General features: G+C 42.5%; 1 protein-coding gene across 3 annotated transcripts in view; it reads right to left on the bottom strand.

The window, feature by feature from the left end:
• LOC127004082 (uncharacterized) overlaps nt 1-19504 on the bottom strand; it is a 101845-nt gene that overhangs the window by 13317 nt on the left and 69024 nt on the right. For all 3 annotated transcript variants that reach the window (XM_050871401.1, XM_050871403.1, XM_050871402.1), the window contains 2 exons: nt 1044-1190; nt 339-434 (listed from right to left, as the gene is read on the bottom strand). In XM_050871401.1, the coding sequence (XP_050727358.1) occupies nt 339-434; nt 1044-1190 (243 nt within the window). The remainder of the gene's footprint in view (nt 1-338; nt 435-1043; nt 1191-19504) is intronic.

The raw sequence follows: 19504 nt of genomic DNA, 5'->3' as shown, positions 1-19504 counted from the left end.
CATCAAAAGATATTTATATACTCAAGTAGAAATCCAACTTTTAAGAGATAAAATCTAGGCTAAATTGAGTGTCAATCTGTACATGGACACACTAATACCAAAGGGGCTCAAATTCATTCTCAATCCAACATACCAAAGACTTAAGGGGGAGAAAGGTCAGGGGGGCCCTGCTTTTGCATGAGATCAACATTTACTTGAGTACATGATAAATGGCTACAGTGCACTGATCAAAGATACGCAACAATCAAATACGTGGCATTGTTTAAATCAAGGGAAATCAATTGGCATACAGCAGTGATGTGACTGGAGTGTGCTGAGTGGCTGAGCAAGTAACTCACCTTGAAGTACACCTCCACCCCATAGATGAGGAAAAACACCACCACGATGAACAGCAGCACGGCATAACACCCATTGAAGATGTGTGTGAAGAAGCTCTGTAAAGGCAAGGAGGAGCATAAGGAGGTGAACTACATACAGCAAAACACAACACTCATTGAAGATATGTGTTTAGAAGCTTAGTAAAGGTAAGAAGCATAATTAACCAAAAGAAACCAACAACCTTAATCTTCATAACATGATTCTTGCATTTGTAGAGATATTTCATAATTAATGCAAGAAAAGGAAAACATGGTGTATCAGTCATTATAAGCAGAGTTTATATATTATTTTATTCTAAACCATACTATCTAGCTGTATGAAGATGTCTAGGAATTTCAATATGTATTCTGGTAAGTGTAAAAATTTCAAAGGATCTGTGTCAAAGAATTAAAGACTCTTCAGACCAATCAAAAATTCTATATATACTCAATTAATCAATGAACCAACTCTGTGTATATATATTCACTTAATCAAAGAACCAACTCAAGGTATGACTGTTTTATTTCAGTACATATATGTATTTAAGAATATCAAGAAGTGAACGGATAATGAAATGCTGATAATGATAATGATTAGTTGGATAAACTCTCTCTCTCTCTCTCTCTCTCTCTCTCTCTCTCCTTCATCACCAGGGGGCCACACTTTGCTGTGGGCCCCGCACTCACCCGCTCCTCCAGTGTGATCGTCTGCCGCGTGAGGACGATCTCAGCCACCAGGAGGGAGTAGGTGAGCACGTTGAAGGTGAGGAACCCGCAGAACGATTTGCTCAGGAACCGTGGCCGGTCGCATCTGATGTCCCTTAGATGGAAGGCCTGGGGAAGAGGAAAGTAGGTGTTAGCGTGCTTTTCCAGGCATGTTTCATCTTCATGCATAAAGTTACAGAGAAGAAATTTGATTGTGTGTGCAAAACAGTATCCACAAATCTTGGGATATATATGATGCAATGTGACAAAAATACGGGGCAATTCAAGACTGACTCAATTCTGTAAACCAGTGGTTCTCGAACTAACAGTAGACATATACCCCTTGACTTTAAAAATGTAAATAGAATATTTCGCCTTTTTCACGAGCATACAGCTGATGGTTATAAATGATAAATAATCAGACGTACCACTTAAAAAAAGTTGAAAATTTCGACTTTTCTACGAGCATAATTATATTGTAAGTGATGCCTAGAAATTGGTATCCTTCCTTTTCACGCCCTGTAACCTAGAATGGTGCCTCATCACTGTGGCGCATTTGGTCTCATGGTAGCAACAGCGAGGAGACGAGCGAGCCCCGTTGTTTGCATTATGTAGAGCGGTCACTCAAAATGTCACCCTAAATATCTCAAAAGCGGTAAGACTCGTTTTGTTTGACATTTCCAGCGTCGTATGTAATAAGTGAGCTAATAAAGTCTGCGTATTGAAGTAACGTGGTCATCATGCAGGACTATGGGCCATGTACTCTTTAATATTTAGGAGCCCAAGCATACACATTTAACAAGGCTTTCGTAGGATTTCTGGGTATTTCCATTGGTACTTTCATGACCCTGGTGGTGGTTCGCCCCTTCTGTACCATGAACCTAAAATAACACTCATTAGAACCCCATTCATCTCCTTTTCTATCTTTGGAAATTGTTAGTGAGAGAGGCGAAAGGGTCTGAGATACCGACCACAGGCTACTCCCAAACAAATCCTGAAGCAACACCTTGACGTTATGGACTGGCTTCGTGCTTCGTCCAAAAACACTAGATGGACCTACGTATTAGTAGTGGTCTGACAAGGAGTGCTCCCCCCCCTCTCCCCCCCCCCACACCACGATGATTCCATAATTATGCCAACTGCTGTCACCATCACAGACTTACATACTAGACTGCGCGTCCCCCATCGTCTTCCTGAGAAAATTCCGCATCACACTACCATAAATTTGTAACAATAATTCAAAAACAAATACACGAAAATCAGAGTTAAATGAAATCGTGCATAAACATTTTCTTGCACTTATTTCCCCTCAACTCCTAAGTACATTTATTTTTCGTTGCATCACATTTTTGAGCCCAGATCCTAAATCTGCACGCTGTTCTGATTCTGAAGATGTAGGGTACGTTCCGAGGTAAAAATATAGAGAGGGTCAAAATCGCCTCCGAATATAAGCTGTGCCTGGACGGCGGAGTGTCGATCCGGGCGTCCTTTCAATACAGCTGGGCGTCCTGACACCTGTCTGTGCAGGAGCGGAGTCTGAGTAAACAAATGCTGAGGTGAATGAACGCCATCTCGACACAGCTTATGTTCGGAGGCGATTTTGACCATATACATATTTTTACCTCGGGACGTACCCTACACCATCAGAATCAGAAAAGCATGCATTTAGGATCTGTGCTTAAAAAAGTGATGCGACGAAAAATAGCTGAGTTACTGAGTACTGAGGAGTTGAAGGGAAATAAGTGCAAGAAAATGTGTACTCCCTACTTCATTTAACTCTGATTTTCGTATATGTATTTTTACATTATTGTTACAATTTTATGCAAGATTTTCTCAGGAAGATGATGGTAGTCTCAGTTTTTCTTAATAATGAATGTTGGGGTCAGGAAACAGGGTGGGAGTGAGGTGTGTGAAGTCGTCGGTTTTGGAGTAACAGGGCACACCCACGGCCACAGGCCGGCGTCACTTGCATGTAAGAAGCCTGTGTCTCCATCCCCAAAATTACGAGAACTTTCAGTGAACGGAATAATATTTCTTCGACGACTTACGCCTTTTAAAGTTTATCATGAAATTTATCCTTCAAAAAATTTCCTCCCCCTTGCTCTCTCTCTCTCTCTCTCTCTCTCTCTCTCTCTCTCTCTCTCTCATATAATGTGCACTGTGTCAGCCTAAAAACCCTTAATTGGTCTCTGAATGTTTATCATATCATTTATATCCCCGAAACTTCCCTTTAATTTTTTTTCGTTCCATCCCATAATCTCTCCCCCCTTCCTCTAATTTTATTTTCCTTCCAGTAGGTTGCCAGTTGCCACTGTGCACACAACTCAGCCTGCTGCATTAGGATATGAATCAACCAATGGCATACTAAAGTTAGATTCTGAAGGTATGCCCTCTTTTCCATTTCCATATAATCTCTTTTGCTGACACCAGAATATTTCACATCCAACGATTCGATTTTACAATTTTAAATAGGAAGCCCATATGCTGAAATTCTTCTATGCTTCATACTCTCTCTTCCTCGCTGATTTAATTCATTCTACTGTTTACTTATTCTTTTCAGCCACCGTTCCTTTCTTCAGGTTGCCATCCTCAGCATTGGAAATAAGTGTTAATGTTACTATGCACTTGCACGTGTTAACTTTGGTGAAATGTATGGATACAAATGCATGTTCATGAATACTTTATATCATCCAACCAAATCTAGAGATATCAAACGTTTGCTCTTACCGGCAAGGAACAGTTAGATGTAGCACTTCTAGTTTACGAACCCAACGTCCTTGAACACCTACGCAAGCAACAGTAAGTAGGCTCTTCACACGGGAATAGGATCAAGTTCCCCTCTGGCTAAAATCTACGAAGGTTAAAATAAAAACACTCATCAATAAAGACAACGCACGCCACAAAAGGACATTACGCACGGGAATAAGATTAGATTAAGAAGTTTCCCCTTTACTTATCTACCTTCACCTCCTCCTCCTCCTCCTCTAACCACATGCACACAACCACACACCTGTCACCACTGTCACTGATGATACAAACACACACCACAACAAGCTACACACCACACACGGACATCACACACGGGAATAAGAAGAGAAAGAAGTTTCTCCTTTAGTCATTTACATCCTCCCCCTCCCCCTCCGGCCACATGCACTCACCCACACACCCACCACCACAATCACCGTCACTATAACACACCAAGCAACACCGCACACCACAACTGTCGCGAGAACACACTCCCAACGCAACCAACATCAACTGAACTAGGTAACCTAAAGCCAACACTTTCTCCTCTCTCTCTCTCTCTCTCTCTCTCTCTCTCTCTCTCTCTCTCTCTCTCTCTCTCTCTCTCTCTCTCTCGCTTATAGTCACTTTCTCACTTTCTCGATGTGAACGTACACCAATCTTCTGCTAAGTCTCTCTCTCTCTCTCTCTCTCTCTCTCTCTCTCTCTCTCTCTCTCTCTCTCTCTCATTACAGCTTATTATTATCAATGCGAACTTAAAAATACTGAATCGTCACTAGTTTCTCTCTCTCTCTCTCTCTCTCTCTCTCTCTCTCTCTCTCTCTCTCTCTCTCTCTCTGTGGCTGATGGTGAAAGTTGTTGTTTCTAGGATCTTTATGCTGAGGCGTTACATAATTTCGGTTCATATCACTGCGATCTAATTTCCCATCAACGGAGCAGCTGCGTCTAATTGATGATATCTATGAAGAAAGTTAGTCATGAATCCACTAGTGGTAGTAATAAAGATAGGTCGACAAAACAAACATGACAGTGATGCGAAGAATATATTAACAACAGCAACAACAAAAACAACGACAACGACGAACACAGGAGAAAGAGAAGAAAAAGAAAACTGAAAGAAAGACGAAAAGCAAATGGTAATCCTAGAAAGATAAACATAATGCTGAGGAAGATTAGAAATAGACGAGGAAGATGGCTGACCTGGCCATGCACTTAGGCAGAAAGAAGTAACGGTCCTGAATGAATGGTGTGTGTGTGTGTGTGTGTGTGTGTGTGTAAGGGACTGTCAATCATTTTCGTTTACAAACAGAAGAGGACGTAAAACGGAAGGAAACGTGGAAGCATGATAATGCAGGCAACGGAAAGCCTGTTGACAGAGATGATCAGTAACGGTGGATGCAGTTTTTAAAGTTGATAGTTTTTGCATTAACGGGAAGACGGGAGTGGAGGCGGTGAGTGAGTGAACCGACGCGCCCCCGTGCGTACGTTCCCCCGCTACTTTTGCAGGAAGGTTATTCCACTGACGGAAGGCTCGACTCAATAATAATAAAACTACTGCCGAGGTTTGTACTACATCGCTTCGTTTTGATAGGTGGACTGTAATTTCTAGATATCATGCTAGTTTTGAGTTAAAAAAATGGATATGCATTACTGAACTTACGCAGGTTTACACGTGAAGACCTGCATCAAATTCCTCGCAATCGGATCTTTTCTAACGTAAAGAGATGAGTCGCTTCATAAAGCTGGGTCTTGTGGGTGATGGCATGATTTTTGTAGCGCGTCCAAGTTGCTTCTATAATAAAGTCCTTGTAATTAGGGGATAAAAACTGCACTGCATGTAATAGGTGAAGTCTTACCCTCAGGGAGGAGGAGCAGGAAATGCAGAGAAAGAGAAGGAAGTTGCATTACATCCTGCATTTTATATTATCCACTCCATTCGTCCCCAAATTCTCTCTCTCTCTCTCTCTCTCTCTCTCTCTCTCTCTAACCAGAACTGACGTGAGCGGATATATTCACAGCACTTGACTCTCCACCCACCCACTTAACTCTCATCTCTCTCTACACCCTTTTCCTTACTCCTCTTCCTACACCTCATTCTCTCCTATCTCGTCCTAGATTTCGTTTTTCTTCCTTTCCTCTCCAATTATCCCTCGCCCTTCCTCCTTTTCTAACTCCCTTCTTACTCCTCCTCTTCACCCTCCTCCTGCCCTTCATCTCTCTCTCTCTCTCTCTCTCTCTCTCTCTCTCTCTCTCTCTCTCTCTCTCTCTCTCTCTCCTGTTCCTCCTCCGATCTTCTTTTTTCTTCCTCCTTCCTTCTAATCCTTCCTTCTGCTGTTCCTCCTCCTCTTCCTTCATTACTTTATCATCCTCTTCCTCCTTCCCTCGCTTTGTCCTTTCTTCCTCGTGCAATAAGCATTCACATGTTCGACTAATACTCTCTCTCTCTCTCTCTCTCTCTCTCTCTCTCTCTCACACACACACACACACACACACACGGTAACCATGCTCGGAACGTGAACACAGGAACGTGAGCACACTCATATAAGCCTCTTAACTTCATGAGAGAGAGAGAGAGAGAGAGAGAGAGAGAGAGAGAGAGAGAGAGAGAGAGAGAGAGAGAGAAACTGAATTTTGGATGGAGTTTCAAGCGTCTGTTTGCGTCTCATCACTGGCGCTCCTTTTCTTCTTTTTAACTAATGATGGAAATGTGTCGAGAATATAAGCATTACAAACGAGAGAGAGAGAGAGAGAGAGAGAGAGAGAGAGAGAGAGAGAGAGAGAAAAGCCCCACGCGCAGCTTTAGCATATGCCCCCACTCTCTCTACTACTCCGTAAAAATAATGCAACAAAACCTGCAACCAAAATTAAAGGAACGCTTCAATTATTGTAAGACTTCCATTTCCTTATAGAGAATCGTTTTGGGGTTATTGTGAGCGGTGTGTACTATACAACTACTGCTGCCACTGATAATAATAATAATAATAATAATATGTGAAAAGGAGGAAAAATAGAGGCCAATGATGATTGAAACTACTACTACTGCTACTACTTCTACTGTTACTACTACCACTACTACTACTATATTAGACTACTACTTTTATTGCTCCCTGTCAATCATATCCACCTACCTAACCTAGCTTTCCCCCACCCTGCACGTGGCTGCTTGCATGGCCCAATCCATAACCCATCCAGCCACCCACAGCCATCCGCCCCGCCATCCAAGTCCTGCAGCCAGTTGAGTCAAGATATGCATGCTCAAGACAGATAGCCTCTCACTATATTTCTGCTTGACACACACACACACACACACACACACACACGGTCTGACCCTCCCCTTCTCTCTGACGCACGCAACCGACAAGACAAAGCAGATATATTTTATGTGAATGAACCAATCTCTCTCTCTCTCTCTCTCTCTCTCTCTCTCTCTCTCTGGTCTAGTTCGCGTCCGTCTGGAGATTTCTTTTTCCTTCTCCTCCTCCTTACTTCTCCTTTCACTCAGTGGCCCCAAACTTCCACTCTGGGAAAATATATAAAAGACAAAATCCTGCTTATGCTTCTTACCTGGCAGACCGAATACTTTCAAAAGGGCAGCCAGCTCGTTCTACATAAACATTTGCTGTGATATTATTTATGTAGGTGGATTCATTTTTAAATCTACTTCACTTATTTTTTCTTTCCTTCTCAACTATAATGCTCAATCCATAAATGACGACGATGATGATGATAAAATATAATAATAATAAAAAAGAATTAAAAGAGAAAAATGTTTATATAAGTAGTAGTGGTAGTAGTAGTAGTAGTGGTGGTGGTGGTGGTAGTGGTGGTAGCAGTAGTAGTAGTAGTAGTAGTAGTAGTAGTAGTAGTAGAATAAGAAAAAAATGATGATGATGAAGAAGATGGAAAAAACGAGAGAAAAATGATACTGTGGATAAGAAATATACATATGAAAAACGAATAATAAATAAAAAAATGTGTCTAAAAATTAAAACAGATAAGGAAGTAAAACCAAGCAACTTAATTCTGACATATCAACACTTTTTTGCCTCCAGAATTTTCTACGTAATAGTGAACATCAAGGATAAAATAAAAATAAAAATAAGCTTCTCTGGTCACGTGAACTGCTGAGAGAGAGAGAGAGAGAGAGAGAGAGAGAGAGAGAGAGAGAGAGAGAGAGAGAGATCCTCTGCAACACACGTGTCTTATGCAAGACAAGCCGATCTCCAATTTGTCTTTCCTTTCCTCTTATTTTCTCCCTTCTCTTTCCTTTCCTTTCCTCTCACCTCTCCTCTACACTATTCCCTCTCCTTTCTGTTTTCCTCCAATGCATTTTTTTTCATTTCTTCTCCCTTTTCTCCTCCACTTTCTCATTTCTTTTTACTTCTCATTGGCTAAATTATTTCCTTTCCTTCTATCCATTCACTCTTCCTTTCCTTTCCCATCAACTACTTTCCTTATTTTTATTTCCTCACCTTTTTCTTAACTTTCCTCTCACCCACAGTACTCTCTCTCTCTCTCTCTCTCTCTCTCTCTCTCTCTCTCTCTCTCTCTCATAGTGTATTTCATCCTATTTCGACAATTGCTCTAGCTTCACCTCTTCACCTGCATGGGCCTCTGTCTGCCCTGATCACTGTTACTTTGGCTGTCCACCTGTTATCAGTTCTACACATGACATGACCTTCACAAGTCAACTTATTCTTCATGCGTCATTGAAATATGTTTGACCTTTGTTCCCTAATCCATGATGCTCGCTTCCTGCCTTGTTATACCCAGCATTCTTTCTCCATTCCTCTTTGTGAATTTAAAAGTTTTCTCGCTTAATCATTAGTGAGGCGTTAAGTTTCTGAATCAAATGTAGAGACTGTCCAAACAATCTAAAAATGGGGAACTTCCAAAGCTGCTTGTACGTAGGTTGAAGGCGGCTGTATGTAGAAGGCAACACTTTTACGGCAAAGGAAACAGCTCAAGGGCAATAAACAAAGAAATAGAAATAAAACGCCAATTCGCTGCTCCTTCACAGCAAACAGGAGTGGCTAGAATAGAGGTCAATTTCGGTTGGAGAGGTGTCTTGATACTGCCCCTGTCTGATGATAACTCGAAGGCTCTGGGCAAAAGAACTCAAAAGTACGGTGCAACCCTCTACATACGTGAAATTATGTCGATACAGAAAAATAAAAGAAAAAAAAGTACATTGACAACAATTATAATGGACCAAGGCGCCGGCGGGAAAAATATGCCGTCCCACATTACTATTCCTACTACTACTACTACTGCTGCTGCTGCACTATGTATCAACAAACAATGGTGGTTGTGGTGGTGGTGACGCAGGTTGACAATATACTCAACAAGGGAACAAGGCCAAGTTTTTTTTTTTTTTTTTTAAGGGAGTGAGTGACTGGATCCAGGAGGAGGAGATACTGTCTAGGGGGGGAAATACAGGAGAGAAAAACAGAAGGAAAGAAAAGTAAAATAAGGGAAGGGAAAGAAAAGGAAAATAATGACAGGAGGGGATATGAAATGAAATTAAATGAGGGGAGGTGAAAGAGTAGAGAAGGACAAGATAACAAGTAACAGGGATATACCATGGAAAAATTGGATAGTATTTTTTTTTATATAGAAGGCGTTTCAGGTCGACGGAACGCGTGTGTGCTTATCAAGATGTGAGTCATGTCACTCCTTTTCGTGTGTGTGTGTGTGTGTGTGTGTGTGTGTGTGTGTTAACTTGAATGAGTGTAGAAGTAAAATTCCATCTCCTGACAAAGTTGTAATCAATGCTGAAATCAAAGACGTGCAAAAAATGGAAAGCTGGAGAGAGAGAGAGAGAGAGAGAGAGAGAGAGAGAGAGAGAGAGAGAGAGAGAGAGAGAGAGAGAGAGACCCAGCTATCTAACCAACCATTCCCTCTGCAATATTAACTTCCCCATGGCGGCCAGTGAAGACGCCATAGTATTGTGACCCTAATAATCGATGTCCTCCGTTCATCAACCTTTATTATTATTATTATTATTATTATTATTATTATTATTATTATTATTAGCATCATCTTTGTTGTTTTAGTTACTGCTATTGGTTATGACTAATGCTTGGAGTTTGTATTTTCATTTTATTTCTGTGCGTGGAGAGAGAGAGAGAGAGAGAGAGAGAGAGAGAGAGAGAGAGAGAGAGAGAGAGAGAGAGAGAAAGTCATTACAAAAAGATGACTCATGGAATGTTTTGGAGTCAGTTTCTCGGTCACTTCACCCGACCACCACCTTCACCATGATCACCCTTTTCAACCACCATCACTATCACCATTACAGGACTTCACCATTCTTCACATCGCCACCCCTAACCTACACCCAAACCATCACTGCATTACTATTTGGCTCTATTAAACCATTCATCATCACCACTATCATCACATCATATTACTATTACAGGCTTCACCATCACTAAGCTACACTAATTAAATCACCATCACTCCCGTACTTCACTATCACTAGTCCATACTAAACCATCACCATCACTGCGTAGCTTCCTTGCACCATTATTTCTACCCTGCAGCCCTCACTATACCAGCATCACTTTCACCAGCACCATCATAACCCAAATTCACCACCACCATGTAATAACAGTTGTGGTGTGTGTGTGTGTGTGTGTGTGTGTGTGTGTGTGTGTGGAGAAAGGTATGAGGAGTATTTAATCAAGACATTTGCTAGGCGCAAGGCTTAATTAACATTCAAAGAAATATTGCTGAAATTTATGGGAGGAGGAGGAGGAGGAGGAGGAGACAAAAAATAGAAGTAGCAGCAGCAACAGTAGCGGCAGTAATAGTAGTAGTAGTAGTAGTAGTAGAAGTAGTAGAAATAATAGTAGTAATAATAAAAGTAATAAATAATGATAATAACAACAACAACAACAAAAAAAAATAAGAGGATAAATTCAGTTTGCTATGAAATGAACGTCAAATCTGAATAAAAAATTTGCACTTCAAAGCAAATAATAGTTTTATCTGAGAGAGAGAGAGAGAGAGAGAGAGAGAGAGAGAGAGAGGAAAGAAGAATGCACCGGAGATAGAGACTGGAAATGGAAGGGGGGATAGAGGAAAAACATATTAATGAGAGAGAGAGAGAGAGAGAGAGAGAGAGAGAGAGAGAGAGAGAGAGAGAGAGAGAAACGCGCTCCCCTCCATGTGAAGGTAAGAAAGAAGGGAAGGAGATAGAGGAGGAAGCTGAAAATTTCTTGGAGAAGCGGAAAGGTAGCAATAAGAAAACTCTCTCTCTCTCTCTGCAGCTTATGGGTATGTATCTAAACAAGTGTGTGTGTGTGTGCATCCGGATGAGAGAGAGAGAGAGAGAGAGAGAGAGGCGGACGGACAAAGCACTCCCGCCAGTACACATGCACCGAGCGACCGTCGTCATGGCAACGCACCGCGACCTCGCTTTCCCGAACCCATAAGACTTGCCCTTAATAATTCGAATTTTTCCCCCTCTTCTCCATGGTGACGGTGATCGCTTCCTAGGGCGACCACACCCAAGGGTCTAGCGTAGTGGTTTTTAGGGTGGTGGGGGTGAAGGTTGTGGTGGTTGATGGGGGCGGTTGTGAAAAGTTGAGTGGTGGTCGTGGTGGTGGTGGTGGTGATGAAGGTGCTGGTGGTACGGTTATATCATTGGTTATGTTTGATAGGGGGTAACTCTCTCTCTCTCTCTCTCTCTCTCTCTCTCTCTCTCTGTGTGTGTGTGTGTGTGTGTGTGTGTGTGTGTGTGTGTCTCTCTCTCTCTCTCTCCTAAACCGCAGATAATGAAAGAAGAAACAATCATACAAGTCCTTGAGAGAGAGAGAGAGAGAGAGAGAGAGAGAGAGAGAGAGAATGACTGACGATAACCGGCTACATAATCGACTGTGCAATCTGATGGCCTGTTCCCTTCCGCCCTCCTCCTCCTCCTCCTCCTAATCCCCTTCTTTGTCTTTCACAGATTCATGAACTACTCGCTAATCTCTGACGGCCATAAAACCGAGCTGGATCATGGGAAAAAAAGTGCCTCGAATTGTTCGTCAGGACCACAGTAATAGTTATAGCCTGAGGACACTCTCTCTCTCTCTCTCTCTCTCTCTCTCTCTCTCTCTCTCTCTCTCATCGTTTCCGTCTATTATTCTTCCACCATCTTCCTCATCTCTCTCTCTCTCTCTCTCTCTCTCTCTCTCTCTCTCCGACTTCTATTCTTTCACCATCTCCTTCCTCGTCTCTCTCTCTCTCTCTCTCTCTCTCTCATCGTTTCCGACTTCTATTCTTTCACCATCTCCTTCCTCGTCTCTCTCTCTCTCTCTCTCTCTCTCTCTCTCTCTCTCTCTCACACACACACAACACAGTCACAATGCTAGGGGACGTGAAGTGATGCCGAATCACGCAGCGTCGCAGTTCCGGTGTGGTGTCATGAGACATCCGGGTATCGTGAGACATCCCATCTTGTACACATACATGAATTTCGACACGATACCGTGTCTTTTGTCGACTGCTTGTCGGGATCTGTCCCACCCAAGTTTATTTATTTTATTAAAGCAAATGACTTATGTGTGTATCACACTCTTCTTCTTCTTGTGACCGGTTCCTCTTTACATCGCTTTTTAGGTAATCCTTAGTACTTTTTTTTACTTAGATGCTTCACTTAGTTACTCTACGCTTGTAAATTTTGGGTTCCGCGATACGAAGTTAAGGGTGGGATGTCAGATGACACCACACCGGATACAGTTCATGAATGTGTGAAAGCCCCTTTATTCATCCTCATCGTCCTTGTCTGCATAATGTTTTATTATTATTATTATAAGTATTATCATTATTATGATTTTAATACCCTTTACATGTTACCAATTTCTCTATCATAGTGTAATTTTTCTTGATCCTAGTCTTGGTTACATATTTTTTTTCTTTTTCTGTTATGTCTTTCATTTTGCTTCCTATCTTCCTTTTCTTTCATTCTTTTTTTACGTTTCTTGATGCTCGTCTTGGTTACCTTCCTATTTTTATTTTGAATTTTCTTTCTATTTCTCCACCTCTTCCATTATTTTTTCTTTCTCCGTTTCTTTCCTTTCATTCTTTGTTATTTACTTCTCTACCCTTTCATTTGTCCTCTTCCTCTTCTTTCATACTCTCATGATTATTTGGTGAGTGTGTCTGTCTGTCCTTCACACTCCACTTTAGGATAATCTCTCCCCTCTTCTTCCTCCTTCACACTTCACCTTCCTCCTCCTGTAACGCCCTCCTCCTCCTCCTCCTCAGCAACAAGATCAGCGAACACATCATTTCCTTCTCTTCTCTCCTCTAACTTTCCCATATATTTCTTCGCGTTTTCTTCCTCTTCTCCGTCTTCTTTTTCTTCTAAGAAACACAAGAGCAGCAAACGCCTTCTTAACTCCTTCCCCTTATTAACGTCTATTCCTCTTCCTTTACTCTCCCTTTACCACCTCCTATTTCTCCTGCTGTTCCTCCTCCTCCCTCACCTCCACATCGCCATCTTGCTCGCCTCCTCCCTTTGCAAACAGAGCAGGTAAGACTTCCCTTTCCTCTTCCTCCTGCTTCTACTACTCTTCCTCCTCCTCCTTCACACAAACCTCCCCTTCTCTTCCCTTTTCTTTCTACTCCTTCCTCACTTCTTCATCTCCATTTTACCCTCAAACAACACCTCCTTCTCCTCTTCTTCCACCTCCTCGCCTACCTATCTTATCCTTCACCACCATGACCAGCACCAGCACCATCGCCGCCTCCTCCTCCTTCTACTCTTCTTCCTCCCTCCAAACAAGAGGAGTCACACATCCTCCTCCCCTTCCTCCCTCGCAACAAGAGCAGCCAACACCTCCTTCACCTTCTATCCTCCTCCACCAATCTTACCCCTAACCTACTCCTCCTCCCCCTCCCCCTCCCCCCGTCCTTCTCCACCCCCCTAGCAACAGCCGCCAAACTGCTTTTCCGACACGTGACAGCGAACACCTGTGCAATGTGAGCCGTTGCGACCTGCAGAAGGAGGAGGAGGAGGAGGAGGAGGAGGAGGTACTATTAAGGCGTGGATTTTGAAGGATAGAAAACAAAATTATGAATATGAATTTGAAAAGTTTACAAGGAGGAGGAGGAGGAGGGCTCAGGAGGCGGAGGAGGAGGAGGAGGAGGATCAATGCATGAAGGACGAGGTGTAACAAGCCAAATAATATGTGAGGATGAAGATGAAGAGGATACGAGATGGAGTGAGTTGAGTGGAAAAAACGTACCCCTGCCACACCAGGTGACTCTCTCTCTCTCTCTCTCTCTCTCTCTCTCTCTCTCTCTCTCTCTCTCTCTCTCTCTCTCAATATAGCCACAGAAGCTGAAGAAACTAGTGATAGTGAAAAATTTAGCACTGGAAATAGTACAAGTAGTAGTAGTAATAGTAGTAGTGGTTGCAGTAGTAGTAGTAGTAGTAGTAGGAGTAGTAGTAGTAGCAATGGTGGTGGTGGTGGTGGTTGTGGTAATAGTAGTAGTAGTAGTAGTAGTAGTAGTAGTAGTAGTAATAATAGTAGTGGTGGTGGTGGTGGTGGTGGTAGTAGTAGTAGTATAGTAGTAGTAGTAGTAGTAGTAGTAGTAGTGGTGGTGGTAGTAGTAGTGGTAATAGTAGCAGTAGTGGTAGCAGCAGTAGTAGTAGTAGTAGTAGTAGTAACCTCAACAACGTAACCTTGCCTCAACCTTTTCAACTTTCACTCCTAATCCACCTTATCCTGACCGTTTCCAGTCCTGTTACCTCTCTCTCTCTCTCTCTCTCTCTCTCTCTCTCTCTCTCTCTCTTGCTAACTTTCCGAATCAAGAATATAATGAGAAGAAAACAAAATAGTTTGCGGTACGAAACGAAGAAGTTGAAGAGATAATAGAAGTGAGGAAAAGATGGAAAGAGATATACGTGATGAAGAGAGATGAGCGAAATAAGGAGGAGAGGGAGATGAAAGAAGTGAGAAGAGGGACAGACAGATATGTGATGAAGAAAAAATGGAGATCTGATAAAGGTGAGGAGGGAAAGAGATGGATGGAGAGAGGAAGGAGAGGCGAGAGAAGTGAAGAGGAAAGGAAGGGAAGAGGAGAAAAGTGAGAAGGAAAGTAGATGGGAAAAGAAGGAAAGATAAAAGAAGTTAAGAGAAAAGGATCTGGAATGAGAGAGGAAGGAAAGATGAAAGAAGTGATGAGAAAATGAGATAAATTGAGAAAGGAAGGAAAGATGAGAAAAGTGAAAAGGAGACAGATTGAGAAAGGAAAGGAAAGAAAGACAAGAAAAGTGTGGAGGAAAGGAGACAGATGGAGGAAAGAAAGACAAGAAAAGTGAGAAAAAAAAAGGAAAGAAAGACAAGAAAAGTGAGGAGGAAGGGAGACAAAGAGATAAAGGAATGCAGAGATGAGAAGTTAGGTGGAAAATGAGAAAAATGGAGAGAAGTGTTAAGGGAAGGATAAGGGAGTTGGTAAGCAGGAAGGAAGTTACGAGGAGAGGACAGACATGAGAGGGAGGGTGCAAAGGAAGGGCTCAATAAAGGAAGGAAGGAAAAGGAAGACAACGATCAGTGTGTGTGTGTGTGTGTGTGTGTGTGTGTGTGTGTGTGTGTGTGTGTCATATGAGTGATAAAAAATACTTCAACCTTAATTAAAAGAAAACATACTCTCTCTCTCTCTCTCTCTCTCTCTCTCTCTCTCTCTCTCTCTCTCTCTCTCTCTCTCTCTCCCAGGATACTAGCGGAGCGCGGCAAAGGTCAAATATTTGGCAATGTGTCATGACCTCGCTTCACACTTCCCTCTCCCTTCCCCCTTCGCTCCCTCCTTCCCCTCTTTCCGTTGGTGAAGGTCGTGCAGTACTCAGAAAGGTGGTGATGGTGGTGGTGGTGGCATTAATAGTAGTAGTGGTAGTAGTAGTAGTAGTAGTAGTGGTAGTAATAGTAGTAGTAGTAGTAATTCGAATAATGCTGATTTTTCTAAAGCCTTCACACTTGCATTTATATTTTTCAGTTAATACATTATCATTATTATTATTATTATTATTATTATTATTATTATTATTAGTAGTAGTAGTAGTATTAGTATTAGTAGTAGTAGTAGTAGAGAGGAGTAAAAATAAAGGAAGAAGGTGAGGTAAAAGAAGGACGAGGATGTGAAGAAGAGAGAGAGGAGGGAGGAGTTGAATGTAGGAGGCAGGATGAGGGTGAAGGGGAGAGAGAGAGAGAGAGAGAGAGAGAGAGAGAGAGAGAGAGAGAGAGAGAGAGAGAGAGATGGATAACAGATAAGGAAGGATAGAGGATGATTTGGAAAGGGACGATGGTAGAGGGGAAGAAGGAAGATAGGAAGTGAGGGAGGGAGAGAAAGGAAGACTGAATTAAGGAGAGGTTAGAAGGAAGGGAGATAAAGAGGATAAGTATAATGTAGAGAAATAAGATGAAAGAGACTGAGGGGGAGGGAAGAGGAGGGATGGAAGAGGAGAGAGAAAAAAAATGGATGAAGGTTGAGATAAAGAAGAAAGGTGTGGGAAGACAGGGAGAAGAGAAGGATGAAGAGAAAGTGAGAATTACATGAGGGGAGAGGAATGAGTTTGAAGCATGGAGGGAGAGGGAGTGAGGAGCTGCAGTAGTGAGGGAGGGGATGCAGGGAGTCACGGAGGAAGGGAGGTACGAAGGTAAGCAGGGAGGGAGGAAGGGTTACGCAAAGATACAAGCTGACAGTGTAGATAAGTGGGGGAGTTATGACTTATAAGTGGTGTTTGTGACATGCCCAGCGGGGGGGAGGGAGGGTGATGGAGGTATAAGGACAGGGAGGGAGGGATAGTGAAGGCAGCGAGGGAGGGAGGAATAGAGGAAGGGATAGTGCAGATAAGAAGACAGGGGGGAGTAGGGAGGGATACTTAGGGAAGGGAGGGAGGGATAGTGAAAGCAGGGAGGGAGGGAGGAATAGAGGAAGGGACTATGCAGATAAGAAGACAGGGGGAGTAGGGAGGGAGAGTTAGGGAAGGGAGGGATAGAGGGAGGGAGGGATAGTGAGGACAGGGAGGGAGGGAAAGAGAGAAGGATAGAAAGGAAGGGATAGTGAGAAGAGATAGGGAGACAGGGTGTGGAGGGAGGGAGGGACAGAGGGAAATAATGAAGAGAGGGAGGGAGGCATGGAGTGAGGCGCTCGGGGTGACGCCAGCGAACTGTCAGTCAGCCATCTTTTTGTAGGATTAGTCAGCGATTGACGGGTAGTGACCAAACACGTCATGGAAGTACTTGGCTACGTTGGCATGCATGTTTGACCCCTGTCTTAGAGGTGGGGTTGGGGTAAGGTCACATAGTTAACAAGGAGAGTCAGGTCTGTTTATGAGTTGGGCTATGATGAATCAGGTCCAGATAAACCGAGGTCAGGGTGAGGACAGATAATCAATACCTCCATGGAAGGAGAGATAGTGAGAACAGAGGGAGGGATAGAGGGAGGTAAGGTGAGGGAGGAGGGAATAGAGGACAGTATGTGGGTGTTATGATAAGTACATTCATGTCTGCTTTATGACGATGAGGGCGATGGTGGTTATGTCAATAGTAACAAACACTAACTTCAGCATCAATAGCAGTAATAGTAATAATAGTAATAGGCTAGTAGCAGTTGTGGAAATGATTATAAGTCTAGCATCTGAAACTGTTGAAGTGATTGTAAAATTATCAACAGCAGCAACAACAGAAAACAATAGCAAAAGTGGTAGTAATAGTAGTAGTAGTAGTAGTAGTAGTAGAAAAAAAAAGTAGTAGTAGTAGTAGTAGTGGTAATAGTTGACAATTTTTTTCTATATCAAGAACAGTAAGAAACAACAACAGCAGTGGCAGCAATGAGTGACAGAATATGAGTGATGGTGACAGACGTGGTGGTCGTGGTGGTGACAGTGGTAATGACGGTGGTAATGTTGGTGATGGGCAATAGGAGTAGTGTTGAGTTGGTAGTGGTAGTAGTAGTAGTAGTAGTAGTAGTAGTAGTAGTAGTAGTAGTAGTAGTAGTGTGTTGAGTTGGTAGTGGTAGTAGTAGTAGTAGTAGTAGTGGTAGTAGTAGTAGTGGTGGTGGTAGTAGTAGTAGTAGTAGTAGTAGTAGTAGTAGTAGTAGTAGTAGTAGTAGTAGCAACAGTGGTACTACCTTAGCGGGGGTGTTCATGTCAGTAACCTAACCTAACCCAGCCTAGCCAAACAAATAAATGATATAACTTGTAGCAATGGTTGGCTGCAAGGGGAGTCGCTACGTGTGGCATGATAATTACTACTGTGGCTGCCACGGTAATAGTAGCAGCAGCGGCAGTAATAGCACCGGTAATGGCAACAATGATAATAACAGTGATGGATGATAGCAATAAAAAACGTAATTGCTCCCCCTCATCTTTTATTCCGTACCTCCCTTTCAAAAAAAAAAAAATAAATAAATAAAAAATAAATAAAATAAATAAAATAACAGTAGTGGTAGTGGTGGTAGTAGTAGTAGTAGTAGTAGGGGTAGTGGTAGCAATGACAATATAATAATAATAATAATAATAATAATAATAACAACAATAACAACAACAAACAGTGATAATCTTTCCATATACATCTTATCTTAAAAGGAGAAAAAAAAAGATAAGAAACATGTGAGGAAAAGGAGGAATAAGAGTAAATGGGAGAAGGAATAAAAACTTGAAGTAGGAAAAAAAAAAACTTTGTCATCAGTTCAATTTATCACACACGGTAACTCTCTCTCTCTCTCTCTCTCTCTCTCTCTCTCTTTACATAATCCACCTTCGCCCTTGAGATGCCCCCTCTTCCCGACCCTCGCCCCAGAAATCAATATTAGTATGCAAGAAACACCCTTTGTCCACATCGCTGCTCTTCCTCCTGCTGATATGGGAGATATAAGGTGGCCACGCGATATCTCCCTTTGTCATTAGCTGAGTGTGATAGATAAAACGTGCCCAGCGGAGAGAGGGAGGGATGGAGGGAGAGGGATGGAGGTATAGGACAGGGAGGGAGGGAGAGGGATAGAGGAAGGGTTAGTGTGCAGATAAGGAGACAAGGGAGGATAGGAAGGGATAGTTAAGACAGGGAGGGATAGAGGAAGGGATAGGTGCAGATAAGGAGACAAGGGAGGATAGGAAGGGATAGTTAAGACAGGGAGGGATAGAGGAAGGGATAGGTGCAGATAAGGAGACAAGGGAGGATAGGAAGGGATAGTTAAGACAAGGAGGGAAACAGCGAAGATAGGTAGGGAGAGAAGGAGGGAAGGAGGGAATAGCAAGGATAGAAGGAGGGAAGCAGGGAATAGTAAGGACAGAGCCGGAGGAAGAGGGAAGAAGGGACAGATGACATCAATAGTTATAATCTTTCTCTTTATCTCTCTCCCCCACACAAAAAATGTCTATAGATAATGATGATAAGATGATAATAATAAAAAATTGGAGTGAACGAAGACTGAGACAAAATCAATAGAAAGAAGGAAGGAAGAAATCTCTCTCTCTCTCTCTCTCTCTCTCTTGCCCGCAACTATAAAACACTTCACTTCCAGAAATTTTAAAATAGGTTAATGCGCCACGAGAGAGAGAGAGAGAGAGAGAGAGAGAGAGAGAGAGAGAGAGAGAGAGAGAGAGAGAGAGAGAGAGAGAGAGAGAGAGAAGGAAGAATGGAGTAAATGAAAAAGGGAGAGCAAGAAGGGAGGTATACAGACTGGAGGAAGGGAGGGGAGAGAAG

The sequence above is a fragment of the Eriocheir sinensis genome, chromosome 27, assembly GCF_024679095.1.
Source record: "Eriocheir sinensis breed Jianghai 21 chromosome 27, ASM2467909v1, whole genome shotgun sequence".
NCBI lineage: Eukaryota > Metazoa > Arthropoda > Malacostraca > Decapoda > Varunidae > Eriocheir > Eriocheir sinensis.
Note: the sequence above shows the minus strand (reverse complement) of the source record. Positions and strands in the feature narration are given on the sequence as shown.